At 29.7% G+C, this 15,755-nt stretch overlaps 2 protein-coding genes across 2 annotated transcripts in view; one reads left to right on the top strand and one right to left on the bottom strand.

Moving 5' to 3' along the window:
* Positions 1-464: 464 nt before the first annotated feature.
* On the bottom strand, positions 465-7,369 carry LOC107442524 ((3R)-3-hydroxyacyl-CoA dehydrogenase). The gene is made up of 2 exons (XM_016056112.4): positions 7,067-7,369; positions 465-1,577 (listed from the first exon to the last, which is right to left on the bottom strand). Exons 1-2 carry the CDS (start codon positions 7,227-7,229, stop codon positions 988-990), a joined length of 753 nt encoding a protein of 250 aa, XP_015911598.1. The 5' UTR covers positions 7,230-7,369; the 3' UTR covers positions 465-987.
* Positions 7,370-7,440: 71 nt separating this feature from the next.
* Positions 7,441-15,755, top strand: part of LOC107442523 (protein AAR2 homolog) — a 15,857-nt gene continuing 7,542 nt past the window's right edge. Inside the window, exons 1-5 of the mRNA XM_043040216.2 lie at positions 7,441-7,535; positions 7,629-7,675; positions 8,816-9,129; positions 10,180-10,314; positions 12,749-12,953. Coding sequence (XP_042896150.1) covers positions 8,817-9,129; positions 10,180-10,314; positions 12,749-12,953 — 653 coding nt within the window. The 5' untranslated portion in view covers positions 7,441-7,535; positions 7,629-7,675; position 8,816. The remainder of the gene's footprint in view (positions 7,536-7,628; positions 7,676-8,815; positions 9,130-10,179; positions 10,315-12,748; positions 12,954-15,755) is intronic.

Raw genomic sequence — 15,755 nt, 5'->3', positions numbered from 1 at the left:
AAAATAAAAAATCAATCTTAGTGATTGTTAACAATATAGGAACCCATTTTCGATTGGTGAAAAGAAAATACCTCAATGAGCAGAATTAAAAAAAAGAATAAAAATCATAAAACTCTATGTTTAAAGAAATAACTTTGACAAAAGATTGAAAGGTAAAAAAGAATATAAAATTTTTGAGGGAAGTTTTTCTTTTTAAAGAGAAATATCAAGATAACTGCCATTTTATTTGTCTGTATCTTTAGTGCCATCTCAAAGAAAACTAAGTAAATTTTAAACTTTTTATTCTGCTTTTAAAAGCATGAAATATTTTACTGAATATTTTATAATGTACCTGAATATGTGAAAATCAATAATAGTGATGTTTTTATTTGGCATGGAAAGTTATCTATTTCAAATGAACCAACTTTCACGAATATTACAATTTTAATTGTCTTGTCCCCATAACCACAGGACTAAATTTTAAATTTTTTTTTGTTTTAAAAGTATTAAACATTTTAATGCTTCCACAATACAGACCTTGACAAAATTTTAGCTAAGCTGATTCTGTCTTTAACATATCTGAATACGCAAAGTTCAATAAAAGTGGTGTTGCCATTTTACCAAAACAGAAAAGTGCAAAATTTTTCAGTTCTATAGCTGCATATTTCTAGTAAGGATTCAGCTCCACACCTTAATTAAGTAATTTTAAAAAAAATCACAATTTATGCATTCTCAAGACGTGGATATTTAAATAACAATAAGGAGTTTTAAAGCTAAAGGTAGGATAATATTTTAAGCCAGCATATTTTGTTTAAATTAATATTGTAAAGAATGCAGAGCAAAAACAATATACACATCAAAATCAATAGACACTTTAATTTTCAGGAAAAATGATAAAACTAAAAATTGCAGAAATTACTTAAAAGAAAATGAAATATTATAAAAAATACTTCAGGTGTACTCATATCTACAATTTATTTTAAACGTATTACAGGTTTCAGTTTTATATTAAAGCATAAGACCGCCTGAAACTTGAATTATGCTTCCAGTTACATAAGAGCTTCTCTTGGAAGCTAGGAAGGCACAAACCTCAGCAATCTCTTCTGGTTCACCTAATCTCTGGAGAGGAATACTTTTTACAACTTTTTCCATAACTTTATCAGGTATTGTACTCAACATCTGAGTATTTATAAAACCAGGAACCACAGCATTACATCGAATGTTATGACGAGCCAACTCAATGGCAGCAGATTTTGTAAATCCTTCAACGCCAGCTTTAGAAGCAGAATAATTACATTGCCCTAAATTACCTTTAGCTGATACACTTGAAATATTAACAACTGATCCACTTTGTACCTGCTTTTCCATCATAAGTTTAGTTACAGCTTGCGTCATTAAGTAGGTACCTTTTAAGTTCACTTTAATTACATCGTCGAACATTGTTTCAGTCATTTTTACCATCAGACAATCTCTAGTAATGCCAGCACAGTTAACCAAAACATCAGGAGTAGGACACTCTTTTGAAATCTTTTGCACGAAAGATGCAACAGACTCACTTTGAGAAACATCAATAACATGGGAAAAATGTTTATCAGCATCTAAAAAAATAAACATATTTCAAAATGGTTTAGAAAATACCTAGTCAAAACTAAAAAAAAAATCAATAATTTGATAATATTAATATAATTATTGTGAATGTGCAAATTATGTAATGCCGACCCAGTGTAGTTCAACCTAAATTGTTAAAATTGTTTCTGTAAGTATCAGTGTCTCTTGTTGTATCTATTTTTTAAGATTAACATAGCAATCACATAGATTTAAGCTACTAAGTGAAAGAACTAAAATGTTTAACCTAAAAAAAATTAATATTAATAAGAATTAGTTAGTAAAGTCAATTCAGGCTAAAATAAAGATCAACATTATCAAAATTATTAAGTTTATTAATTGATAAAAAGGCTAACTTGGTAGAAAAATTTCAAAAAATTAGTAAAAGGCCAATGTTTAAGAATCAACAGGGTTGGGGTTTTGCCGTCAAAAACTGGTTTTTGACATGACAGTGGTAAAAACCGTGTTTTTACCGGTAAAAATCGTCAAAAACCTACTGTTTTCTTTAATTTATAGCATATAGCGGACAATATATTATTTTCACATAATTGCCTTTATAAATGAATGCTATTGATTTTGAAACTATATACATGTATTCTTATAGAAGGATATACATTCATACAGAAATATTGTAATATACTTATTGAAAATAGTGATGCTTACTTTTATCATTATAGCTTGATTTGCAAAGGATTCAAAATTTTGCACTTCTTAATTGATAGAAATAAACAAACAAACAAAAAAGCTTGGAACTATTAATAAATTCAAGAACTAAAAAGAAGAATTAAAAATTTGGCATTTCTTAAATATTAGAAATAAGCTAAACAAAACTTGTAACTACTAACACACTTTAAGTCAAGAATTACTGCTATTTTGTCAAGTTAAAACTTTTATTCAGTTGAAAAAACACATTAAACAAAACTTAATTACAAACAAAATTACATGTTCAGTAGTCGGGGTCACTGTGCCGAAGCATACGATAGCAAGTGACTAATTTTGCGCATTTTTCATTGCCCAGTCGATTTCTGAGTTTAGTATGGATGAGTCCAAAATTCGAGAAGATTCTTTCAATGGATGCGGAACTGGATGGGCAAGACATAAGCACTTGAATTAAAGCAAAATTGTTAAGAAAAGTTTATTTTATGAGGCTTTCTTTTTATGTGTACATGTGTTTCTCAAAGCAAGATTTTATGAATGAAAGTAATCAATCTTGACATTCTTCAGTAATGTAATATGCCAAACAAAATGATGCTTGGAAATGTTGAAAATTTTGTTTAGTAGGAATATTTTACTTCAAATAGTATGTTTACCGACTACATAATGAATGTACTGTTTTCCAGGCTTAACTTTTGTGTATAAACCTGGTTGTTAAGTGGATACAAAATTCTTTTAGTGAAAACCAAATTTTTAAATATCTCATTTGTACAGATTCTCTTTCTTCACTTTTCCTTTTGCGTGACACGACTTCTACTGAGAAGCTTGTGGTGGAAATTCACTCGATTTTGAACGCTCTTGAATATGTAACTATGTATTCATTTTTCTTACGTTCGTGGCCATAGCGGTATTTTGGGCAATGAAAGAGCAGACCAATCGGCTAGGGAAGCTACGTGTGGTGAAATAGACTCAAGGGTGTCTGTTCCAGCTTCTCACTGGAAGCGCATCGCTAGAGATAAAATCATTGCGGACTGGAATGCTGAATTTCCTGCTTCGCCTCGGTCACTTTGGACGAAAAGGTTCTTTCCACCCATTTTTCACAGTTTGCAATGTAAATTCTTTGCAACTGATTTTAAATTGACCCAAATTTTAACAAACCATGGAAATTTTAAGAGATATTTATTTCGTTTCCATCTGCAGACCAGTGGAATTTGTGCTTGCGGCGATGCTGATGAAGATGCTAAACATATTCTTCTTCACTGTAGTCTGTATGCGAGTGCCCGAATGAATTTAAAGACTGATTTGAGACGTCTTTCTATTTGTTGGCCACCTGTCTTATCAGAACTGGTCAAAAGTATTGAATGTCTTGCGGAATTTTGTTTTTAATGTAAATTTGTAAATTTTTCTCCTTTTTTTACAGTTGTAAGTTTTCTACTTACAACTGTAAGCCTCATGCTATACTTTGTGGTGCATGAGGAGTTTTAAGTCGTTGAAATAAAAATATAAAAAAATAGTATGTTTTGGTATAATCATGTTGGGAAAATGCAAGAACCTGTTCTTAAATATCTTTTAACAACTTTTTTTCTAATTTTATTGCCCAAAAATGGATTAATTTTAAATTATAAGCGGTTAAACTCAAATAAAAATACAGTTTTACCAAAATTATGGGTTTTGGACAGTTTTTGACAGAGGGTTTTTTGACATGACGATAAAAATCATGGTAAAAACCGTCATGTGTCAAAAACTTGCCAACCCTGAGAATCAACACATAATTTAAGCATAATATAAATTAAGGCACTATTAAATTAAAGGGAAAAAAGAAATCATATTCACAGCATATTAGATCTAATAAAAATACATATCTGAAGTCAAAGATGTTCCTGCCAGGAATGAAAATTTTAAAAAAATGACCTCAGCTTGAAGGCAAGGGGAGTTAAAATTAAAGTACACCATAAAATTAGGGTTTTGGTAAAATACCTAGTAATGAAAAGGAATAAATACACTCATGACTACAATAATTATTAAACCACTGGCCATATTACAACTTAATTATTATTGACAGTTATTACATAATGCTTTGTGAGACTTGCATAGTTCCTTAGGGCTTCCATTGTTTTTTGGATCCCTTTTACCAAAAGCAGATCCATATTACAAATGCGAATCTTTATCCCACTATCAATACTCACATTTCACTTTATATCTTTGTTAATATTCACATTTATAACTATTCTATCTATTAATAAAAAAACAAAGAATTTACAAAGCAGGAATATTCACATTTGAACAATAAAGGCTTTTAATTAGAACTGCTCAAACACCTGCATTAAGGAAGAGCAACAAAGTAAATACTCCGAATTATTCTAATTTTCTTAATCAACCATTAATAATGAACAAAAGAAATTTTTTTATATATATAATTAAACGCTTGGTAATAATTTTACCTACATAAACTTGCTTCGGCTATTTTCTCTCATTTTTTTCTGTGCTAGAAAATTACGTGTTCTATTTATTTTTCACATTCTCTCAACAATTTTTGGCATATACAACACAGTATATAGTGCTTTAATAGAGTCATCGACTCATTAAGTGTTTAATCCTAAGAGAGGAGAGTAGAGATATACTGTACCTTCCTTTTTTATGCAAAAAGATTTAGAGTTAAATTAAATTTATAATCAACTTTTATTAGTAATAGAAATTATTCACGAGTTGTGCCAACTGCATTATTTGTTGTAACTTTTTCACAGAAATAAAAATTTATATAAAAAATTGCAGTAGGAAATTAAGAATCTGACCAGCGTGTTTTAGGCAAACCAGATCTAGTAAAAATTTAAACTGAATGAATTGTTTGAATTTTCAACAGAATCATTTAAAATAATGATAAAAGAATTATTATAAACTAAATGATTATGATATCATTTAGAAAATATAAACTGGCTTGTACAAAAAGCTTACAGTTCCATTTGAAAAGTTTAAGTAATTTGGAGTGTTCTTTACTAACTTTGTAACGGCACATAAAAGTATTAGTTAAAACAGGTTAAATTTAAGTCACTATTTTTTAAATCAATACAATTTTTAAAAAAAAAATTTACTAATTTCAAAATTTAACACAATAAGAACCAGAAGTAATTAGCAAACAAGCATAATCATAATAGAAATCTCTAATAAGTTAGCAAACTCTGCCAAGCAGGAAGACAATAACATTGTAAATTTCAGATAAGTTCTTTCTAACATTAAAACATGAACAAAATAAAAGGAACTGATTTGATGTAACTCTGCATCCAATGTTGGGTGTTTTTTTTAATTTTCTTATCATAAACCTCTTTTGGTGGATTTCTTATGACATGTGCCAAAAAAGAAATCAAATATTGCAATCCCATTCAATTTGAAGTTCACTAGAATTACAGTCATTTTTTTTTAACACAGAATATGCACTTCATAAATAGCTATAGATCTATATCTATTCTCAGCCCTCAGGCAACTGTTTTATTGGCAGGGGTACTTAACTTTAAAAAAACTTCACTGTAGAGTATACCTGACAGTGGAACTAAAAGAGCTGAGTTAAAAAATTCGACAATTAAAAAAATTAATGTGTATTATGCATGTAGATTGCATATTGAGATAAATCCAAACTACTATTTTACAATGCTAAGCAAACATATTAAAAACAATAAAATAAACACATTGAAGTCACTTATAAAACATCGATCATGTGTCTTTTCTTCAAAATATAGTGAAATACCTACCAATCATTAATCATAATTTCAGCAAATGCACAGTAAGAAAAAAAAAGACTCCATAGTCAAATTAAGTCCCTTCAGATACAAAAAATTTAATTAACGTACAACTAACTTGAGCCTTACTTTATTTAAAACAAAATGCCTCAAATTAAAATTACAGTCTCACACTGAGATGTACTATGCATTACTTCAAGCTGACTTTGTGCATCATTGTAAAATTAATTTGAACAATTTTAATTTATCCAGGTTTAGTGGATAGATTGAAAAAAACATCAGGGCAATTCTTTAACCTTAACTAACAACATTAGCAAAGTGAATTCCTGGGCAAATTTATAACTGTCAATTGAACTTAAATTAAAAAATAAGCAGTTACAATGATTTTGAACACATGCTTTGCTTCAAAGTTAACATGAAAACACACTACTAATTAAATAGGCAATTCCTTAAACAGCCCAAACCTTTGCTCTTTTCCTTCCCTGGATCATTTTATCACAATTATTCACAGAAGTAAAATTCTAAACCTCAAATTGGCAGTTATCACCTTTGATAGTGACGATAAAAAAATGCAGAATAAATTGGAGCCATATAATTATTTGTATTTAATGATTTAACAATTTGTAATTTTATTTAACTTAAATGCAGATAGGGCAATATTTATTCTTTCTCTGTGAGTATCCTTTATGAAAAGACGTAAATGAAAATTTCATTTGCTTAAGCTCTGAAAAATTTTCCTTTTTTCAAGAAAAAAAAGAAGAGGTTAGCCCGAGGGAGAATACGAATTATACCCTTCAAGTTAGTACCTTTCTGAGATGTTCTTTTTAGTTTCTTGCGGGCCACTTCGCGAAAGTTGCCAAGACTTGTTGACTATTCTGCCATAAATCATGGTATAGAAAATTTCCCATATTTTATAAACTTACATAAATCGATTTTCAATAAAAATATAAAAACTGGAATTATCACAGCCTAAATAAATATTTAAATATACTATAGGTACAATTTGTTAAAAATTTAAAATAAATATTAAATTTAGGACTAGTAATTTGTCAATAAATTATCAAGAATTACACAAAAAATTTTTTTAAAGTACCAACCAGGCATCATTTGGATAGTTTCCTTTAAAGCAGATTCATTGTTATCAGTAGCAATGACTGTAGCACCTTCTTTAGCGAAAAGTTTGCTTACAGTCCGTCCGATACCTCCTCCACCTCCTGTTATAATAGCAACTCTACCAGCTAACAATAGAGAACTAGCCATTTTAAATTAAACTTCTTGATAACATAAAAGAGTTATACTGAATAGAAAAAATGTTTCGCAAAGCACTAACAGATATTTTTGATAAGAGATGTTACGGAATTGACGTCGGATGATTGTTTACAATCAATCACAAATTGATTGATTCTGTAAGCATCCGGCTTTCTGCTTTTGTAATGAAATCTTACTAAATTTATGAAAATCAACCCAAGGAAATGCTAAATTATTATTTTTAGAAAGCTACAAGCTAAATATTAATCAAAATTGCATTACTTAAAACTTGATCCTGTAGCAAATAAAGTGCGGAAGGTGAAAAAAGCGAATTTTTTAATCTAATAATAATGATTTTTATTTCCTATGACTTTTGCTTAATCAAAATTTATTGATTGTTTATTTTTTTAGGAGTTTAAACTTTCGATTGTATAGTTGGATTTCTTCAGCTGCTCGAAGTAAATTAATTTTTACTAATGTTTTATTTTTAACTTATATGATGCAGTTACTTTTCCCATTTTGAAAATTGTTGAAGATTTCTGTATCATCATAAAAAATATTGCAGAAGGAGGAGATTAGTCGCCTTCGAGTTGGTCCAGCTTGTAATCAGCAAACCTCTGGAGAAAAAAAAAATTTTTTTTTTGTAGTACAAAACTTTTTGGTGCCTTGACAATGGTAGTTGGCATGAACTAGTACCGCTATGGAAGTTGTATGTTTCAGTTTTTTACATAAATGCTATTCTTTGTCAAAGGCAATATGAAATTTTTAACCCCATTACCTATAGTATATTAGGTATTTATTACCACAATACCCCACATACTAGCACAATTAATTAAGCAAAATAGCTTGGTGATTTATTATGGCCTTATGTAAACAGAATCGTTCCTTTGTTTATTTAAGCATGTCTAAATGTTTAAAAGCACGTTTAATTTGTCAGTTTATTTTTAATGCTTGCTACTTTGCAAAAATATCTGGTTTGTATTTCCATTTTTGAAAATAATAAAGCTTAATAGTTCTTAATTTATAATAAAATGGGACAACAATTTCATTTTAAACTTTCAAATGTGTTGTTTTAATTATAAGATAAAAAAGTTACAGAATTAAATGCATTTTTTATTAATTAACATTTAATCTTATTTTTTAAGAATAGAAATTTAAAACACTTAAAGGTTTTTCTATATTGGTTACTTGTTTCTGCCAATTACAATCACTAAAATGCTTTTGCACTTGACTTGCAAGAAATTAAGAAAACTTATGTTGTGACTTGTCTGGGTGTGGATATAAGTTTCACCTTTACTTTGTCCTCTTCTGTGACTTTTTTTGTGATTAGTTTCTCATATGCCGTGACCGGATTTTCGCCAATACTTGGCAATTATTTTGACATATATATGAATATAAAAATCTTCACAAGTTTTCTTTGAACTTATGAATCTATCTTATTAGTCAAGCCAGTGTGATGTCATGACTGTTTCTGAAATTGACAATATACTTAAAATGTACAAAATTTGTAGTATATTATATTGTATTATTGTTTGCATAGATATTTTCAGTACATTAATTATAGTTTTTGTCATAATATATTTAATTTTATGTTACAGTATGGCAGCTTCATCATTTAAACGTAGTCATGAAGATAATCTTGAATTGCCACCAGAAAAAGCCAGGAAATTGTTTGAAAATGGTGGAATACTGATCGTGCTCGGTCTTCCTGTTGGTTCTGTTTTTGGTATTGATATGAAAGTGTATCAAGTAGGTGATAAATTTCAAGGTTTAAAAATGATTCCTCCTGGGTTGCATTTTATCTATTACAGTGCTGTTAGCAAAGAAGGCTCAGTTGCTCCTCGAACTGGTTTTTTCCATTACTTTGCTCCGCAAGAAATAGTTATAAAGAAATGGGATGCCATGAGTGAAGGTAAATGCCTTCTTCTTATCATGATTTCTCTGTTTTCATAAAAATATTTAGGTATAATTATGTGGTAAAAACAGTTGATCTACTTTCTAGTGTATTTCAAGCTGTGTAATGTATGTTTATATTTATGCAAAATAGGTACATATTGAAAAACGATTACAAAGTTTGTTTTATTCAATCTCCAGTAGTGCAATAATTTCTTTATAGGGTAAAATTCGTCTAAAAATAGAAATTAAAAGTATTTAAGGAGATTTTTAATATAGTTTAAGCATTATATAAATAAAAAAATTTATTATTATATATCTGAAATTAAATGTACTGTAATTCCTATAGTATTTTGGCTAGTGCTTGAATGTTTAAAAGAATAACTACTTATATTTTGAATGCCAATTTTATGTTAGCATCTTATGTTTCGATAAGTGATGCATGGATTATAAACTGCACCAGATTTGATTTTCAAGTCTATTCATAGGCTTTATAAGAGAGAAGGGGGCTTATGAATATAAAATGTAATTTCCTTGCACAGGTATAATTTAAATTAAGGAAATAAAATAAAAAAACCATGGATGAATCAAAACATTAATAACTTTATATTATTATATCATGAACGTCACGGCATGTCATTATCAGACTTCCTAGACACAAATTGTAAAACCTTCTTGTGAAAAGAAAGATTTAAATATATTTTAAAATATTTCAAAAGAAAGAGTAACAATTTTTTTTCTTTAATGTGCAATATTTTAATTTTAGAATTCAATTGCATTACACAATATTTTTTGTCTTAGGCAATATTATGACATATACGAACACTGAAGTACGAATTAAAAAAGAATTTCAATAAATAATGCATGACATTTTTCCTTCTCGATAAAAATATTTAAATCCCTTAAAATTTTAAATGAACAAAAGTAGCTTAGGAACTGTTTTTGACTTCTGTTCTAAGTGTAATAAAATTTAACTTGCTTTTTTTCTATTGTTTATATTTTACACATAAATAATTAATTTGTAATAATAAATACACATTATCCATTTTTGAAAACTTTTTCTCTGTAGATTTAAACAGTGTGGAACCCTCAGGAGATGATAAGAGAAGAATTCGAGAAAACTTGCAAGAAATGGATAGATATTTAGGTCCATATCCTTATCAGCATTTGAAACAATGGAATAGACTTACATGCAATATTTCAGGTAAAATATTGTCTTAAAATTTTTGTTAATTAAGGTCTTTCTTGCTTTATAATAATTTTCTAATCTAAGGCATTTTCGAAACTGAAACCGTTTTAAAATTAAATTTGATCATTATTGATGATTAACATTGATTGATGTACTTGTCCTTCACATGTTTTTATCAGCATCGAGATTGAATTAAAATTTAGATTTCTGAGGATTTTATAAGTCATCATTAAACTAAAAAATACATTAACAGGTAACAAACTGGACAATTTTACAAAATTGAATATTTTTTTTAATGCAACATGTAAACTTTTTTGGCATGGGACATAATGGTACAAATATGGTTACTGACTTACTTATATATAAAAGTATATGACGAGCAGTTGATAAAGCTTCACTTATTAACTTTAAAATGTTGGTAACAGACTGGACAACATAAAAAATACTCAAATACATAATTTTGAAAATCCAAGAATCTTCTAAAATAATCTTTCGTCACAAGATTGTTTCTTAAAATGATTCTCCCCTCATGCTGAATCAGAAAAGCTATATTAATATCAACAACTAATGAGTTATTTTAAAAATAATTATCTTTTGTAACTGACCTGACAGTAACAGACCAAACACTTCTCTTAGGCTACTCAAAACAATTAAATGTATCAGGAAATTTAAAAAATATTCAATGATATATTTCAGATTTCTTATAAAATGAATATTTTAAAATACATAAGTTTTGAAGTTTTTTTATGTATTGGAAATTAGTAAAATGGGAAAAAGAAATTCGACTTTAAAGTTTTGGACTGCCTATTTTCTAGGATTGCTCTTTGTTAAAAACTTTTCGAAAAAGTCTTATATTATTATGCATAATAACTTTTATTAGAATGTATTTTCGGAAATCATAAGTATTTAAGCCAGCAGGCTATTAAGTTCCATAATCAAAAAAAATTTTTAGAACTTCTTTTTTCAAATGTTCAAATATAAATACAGTACAGAAGTGCTTTATGTAATATAATAACTTGCTACAAAATCTGTTTGTTTCAACTTTTAAGCAAAAATAAATTAAGTTCATATCATTCACTTTCTTTCCTTCCTCAATTACTGAAAGCTGTTTTCTTTCCTTATACACAATATGGGTGTCCTTGTGTTAACACTCCTTAGAAATTTGTCCAGAACTAATTCAATTCTTCAACTTCAGCAAGTCATAANGATGCAGGTTCTATAAAATTTCTAGGATCCAGGATCAATTTTTAGGATTCAAGGTGTTATAGAATGAATAGCAGTTTAACAACTTATACAGTTGGACCCCGATTTAACGAACCCCTATTTAACGAATTTCGCGATTTAACGAATTTTTTTTCAACCCCTGCAAAAACAGAGTCAAAATCCCCTAATTAACGAATAATTAACCTCGAATTAACGAATTATTTCAGCATCTGGAAAAAATATTTTTCATTAATTTTGATCAGAAAAATATTGAATTTTTTTGTAATTGGCAGATTCTAAAGGGAAAAAAATCTTTCCTGGGAGGAATAAAATAGAAAAAGTGAATATTCGTCTCAAACAAAAGAAACGACCGCAACAGGGAAAAACAAAATTCGTCTTGGGGAGGTGGGCAGAGTTAATAAGACATATTACACTTGCAGGGTCATTTTCCGGGGGTTTGTCACGTGGGCTGTGAGTCAAACAGGAAATTCTTTTCTTATCTTTGATAGTCGTTTATAACTAGTAATTTTTAATAATACATATGTACAAAAAAACAAATTTTTTTTGAACCCCGATTTAACGAATAAAATTTCCGGTCCCGATGAATTCGTTAAATCTGGGTCCGACTGTATATTAAATTTTACTAAAATCTTGGCATATTTTTTGGTGAACAATATCTGTGTACCCCTACTTGTAAGTATTATAATAAGACACAGTGGTTAAGAGTCTGAGCTCTCATTGAGAAGTCTCGGGATTCAGTCCCTGATGATGGCTTGAAGCTCCTTCTCCAACTTCATAATAATGGGTACTGGTTTTGTTAAAAAGTAAAGGCACCATCACCATCCTGCCATTGATCAAAAATAAGAAGCCTTAATCTTCCTGACCCCCACTTTCTAGCTTTCACAGAAGTGCTTTATGTAATATAATACCTTGCTACAAAATCTGTTTGTCTAAACTTTTAAATTTTTAAAAAATCAATTTTAAACGAAAATAAACTAAGTTCATATCATTCACTTTCTTTCCTTCCTCAATTACTGAAAGCTGTTTTCTTTCCTTATACACAATATGGGTGTCCTTGTGTTAACACTCCTTAGAAATTTGTCCAGAACTAATTCAATTCTTCAACTTCAGCAAGTCATAATCTTTGCTAGATATTTAAAGTTGTACATTTTTTTCTCACTTAATGCACAAGTTATATTGTTACCTACCTTTATGATCTTTTAACTATTTGCATTTATTTTTTCAGAAAGTCTCGTTGCAAGATTGCAGCCTCTTAATGGATCTATTAGCTCTGTTACTCAACTTCTACCCATGCAATATCCATCAAAAGAGAGTTCAGAACCTGATAGTTCTAATGAAAAGAGATTTCAAAGTCTGGAGGAAAAATTTTTACCTGACATGAAAGTTGTCCCTGGAACTGAAATACGATTCACAACTATTCCTAAAAATAAGTATGCTTTTTTTATGCATATATTATTATATTTAATATCAGAATTTGTTTTTAATGTTTAACATTTTCTCATATAATTGTCCATTTAAAAAATATTAAAATTAGATCAAGTTGTATGTTAAAAAAAGCAAATATAAAATCAATGAATCAATCTGTAATTAATTGAGTAGTTTTTAGTAATTTCAATAAAATAAAGCCATTTTGTTAAATACATATTTTAGTTACGTGGTATTTAAGTGTGGGAATATGTATAACACTACAAAGTGACTATAATAAGTGTAAAGAGATGCCCAGAGTGAGGAAAAGTCTTAAAGTGAAGGAAATTTTTTAAAAAAGAAAAAGGACTGGTTAAAAGAAGAAATATTAGAAATTGATTCATAACAAAGGCAAAATGAAAGGAAACTATACTTAACACTGGATTTTCAGACCAAAATATTTCAACCAAAAATTAATGGACATATAATAATCAAGATAATAATAGTCAAAAAGATAGATTAATGGAAGAAAAACTAGTAATAGAAAGAAAGAGAGAATATTTTAGAGATTTATAATTTGAAAATGAGAGTGAAGATTTAATTGCTGAGATGAATAATGAGAAAGATCAAGAAACTGGTGTTGAAGACTTTATCTAGCAAGAGAAATAATTGATTACTGTATCAAAGGAATGAAAAACAATAAAGCCTCAGAAATAGAAAGTATCATTGCTGAATTAGTGAAATAGAGAACTTTGATATGCGCATAAATAATTTATAATGTGATATAACATCAACTTTGATACGCGCCTTCTCTTCTGCTATAACAGCAATTATAATTTTGTAGAATTACAGCAAGCGCTCTATCATTCTCATAATACAAGCCCCTATCCTGATGATTTCACGTATCGCATGCTCCGCCACTTAGATCGAACGTCTTTGTCAAATGTTCTCGTTCTGTTCAATAGAATATGGACCGAACAAACGTACCCACCTGGTTGCTGTGAAGCAAGTGTGGTATCCATCTTAAAACCAAGTCAAGATTCGAAACATCCATTTTACTATCGCCAGTGACTGCGGAAGTATCTCAAAGGTGGGGGGGGGGCTCTCCTCTCCTCCCTGTATGTGTATATATACTATTTATATATTATTAACACATTCGTTGCCACTAAACATGATATTTTCATCCTCAGAAGCCGGATTACAAAACATGGTTTCAATGGTTTAAATGTTCCTTATATTTTACTAGGAAAACCAGAAAAACGAAGAAACATATTATTTTCCTGTTAAGAGAGCGTTTTTTTCGACGCTCTGGAGCGTCACTGGCACACAGACTCAACCTGTCTTCCTGAGTGCCACTGACGCTTCAGCGCGTCTGATCAATATTCTCAGAAATTACTGACATATTGCATTAAATAGCAGCTTAAAAGAAATAAAACGGAATACCATTCAAGTATATGTAGTACCATTTATGAAACAATACTGAAAATATTTACAAATAATAAGCACAATATGCAGATATTGGCAGTCACGCACATAAAAAAATTCAAACAAAAGTTTTGAAAACCAACCACACAAAAAAAAAAGTGCTTCTCTAACGTGCTGAAACAACCTCTCCGTTCAACTCCCAAAGCACAGAGCATATAACTTATCATAGTCGATCGACGCGCTAGCTCGTCATCGGCATACCAGGAGGTGCCGCTCTGATGCGCTAGTGCGTCAGTGGCAGCGAACGTGTTAAACGGGTCAGAATTAACTTAACCTCACAAAATGGCAATCAAGAACTCAAACTTGCAATTTGAACTTCATGATTCGAATTGTTTCAAAATCAAAATAAAATTAAAGAAAGAAATTGTTTACCTGTAAATTATTATTTATTCCGTTCGCTGTGACATTGGAAATCAAGAATTTTCCTCATTGGTCATCAATAAGACCGTATGTTCCTTTTGCGGAAGTGGGAGTGAGCAAGGGATGATTTGGTAGCAGCTTCCACCGAGGAAATGTTAAAGCTCGATTAAAATAGAAACATATTTTTAGAATTCAGATACAAAAAAATATCTATTTTTTTAATTGTAAATTTAATTAAGCAAATATTGTTTGAAAAATTGTAATGTTAGAAGGGCTTGTGTCCCTTCATTTATAAAATATAAGGGGGCTAAAGCCCCCTGTGCTCACACCGGACAATCGCCCTATAGTGTTAACCAGTTGTTTTGGGAAAACCTTTGAGCGGATGATCAACTCTCGCTTGGTATACTACTTCGAAAATAGTCATCTTATTCCTGACTTCCAAAGTGGTTTTCGCAAGGGAAGATCCACGATCGATAACCATGCTGCTTTAGAGTCACGAATTCGCAATGCCTTTGTCCGACGTAACCATTTTGCCTCTATGTTCTTCAATATTGAGAAGGCTTACAATCGAACATGGCGATACGGAATTTTGAATACTGAAAGAAAACACAAATAATTAAGATCAAAAGGAAAAAACTTCTTTGAAAAAAACGCGCTAAAAAGCAGCAGAAATTTCAGAAAAAAGTATCAATACAAAACAAATGAAATAAAACAAAAATACGACCACCGAAGCCGACGTCTTCAGGGGGTACCGGCCCCGGTAGCCATTAAAAACAAAACCATTTCTATTTGAGGGAGAAGCAAAAGCTTAAAATATCTCCCTCAGTACCCCTATGGTTTTGTATAGAGGTCCAGGAAAAACAAGATACATTCAAAAGAATAAACAAATTACGAAAAGAAAATCAATAAAAATCATCAGAAAATTAAAAACTCACAGTCACAGGTCAAGAATCAACTTCAAAAGCTAAAGGAAGTTAAAACTG

This window comes from Parasteatoda tepidariorum, chromosome 5, assembly GCF_043381705.1.
Source record: "Parasteatoda tepidariorum isolate YZ-2023 chromosome 5, CAS_Ptep_4.0, whole genome shotgun sequence".
Taxonomy (NCBI): domain Eukaryota; kingdom Metazoa; phylum Arthropoda; class Arachnida; order Araneae; family Theridiidae; genus Parasteatoda; species Parasteatoda tepidariorum.
The sequence above is the reverse complement of the archived record's forward strand: the minus strand, read 5'-3'. Positions and strand labels throughout refer to the sequence as shown.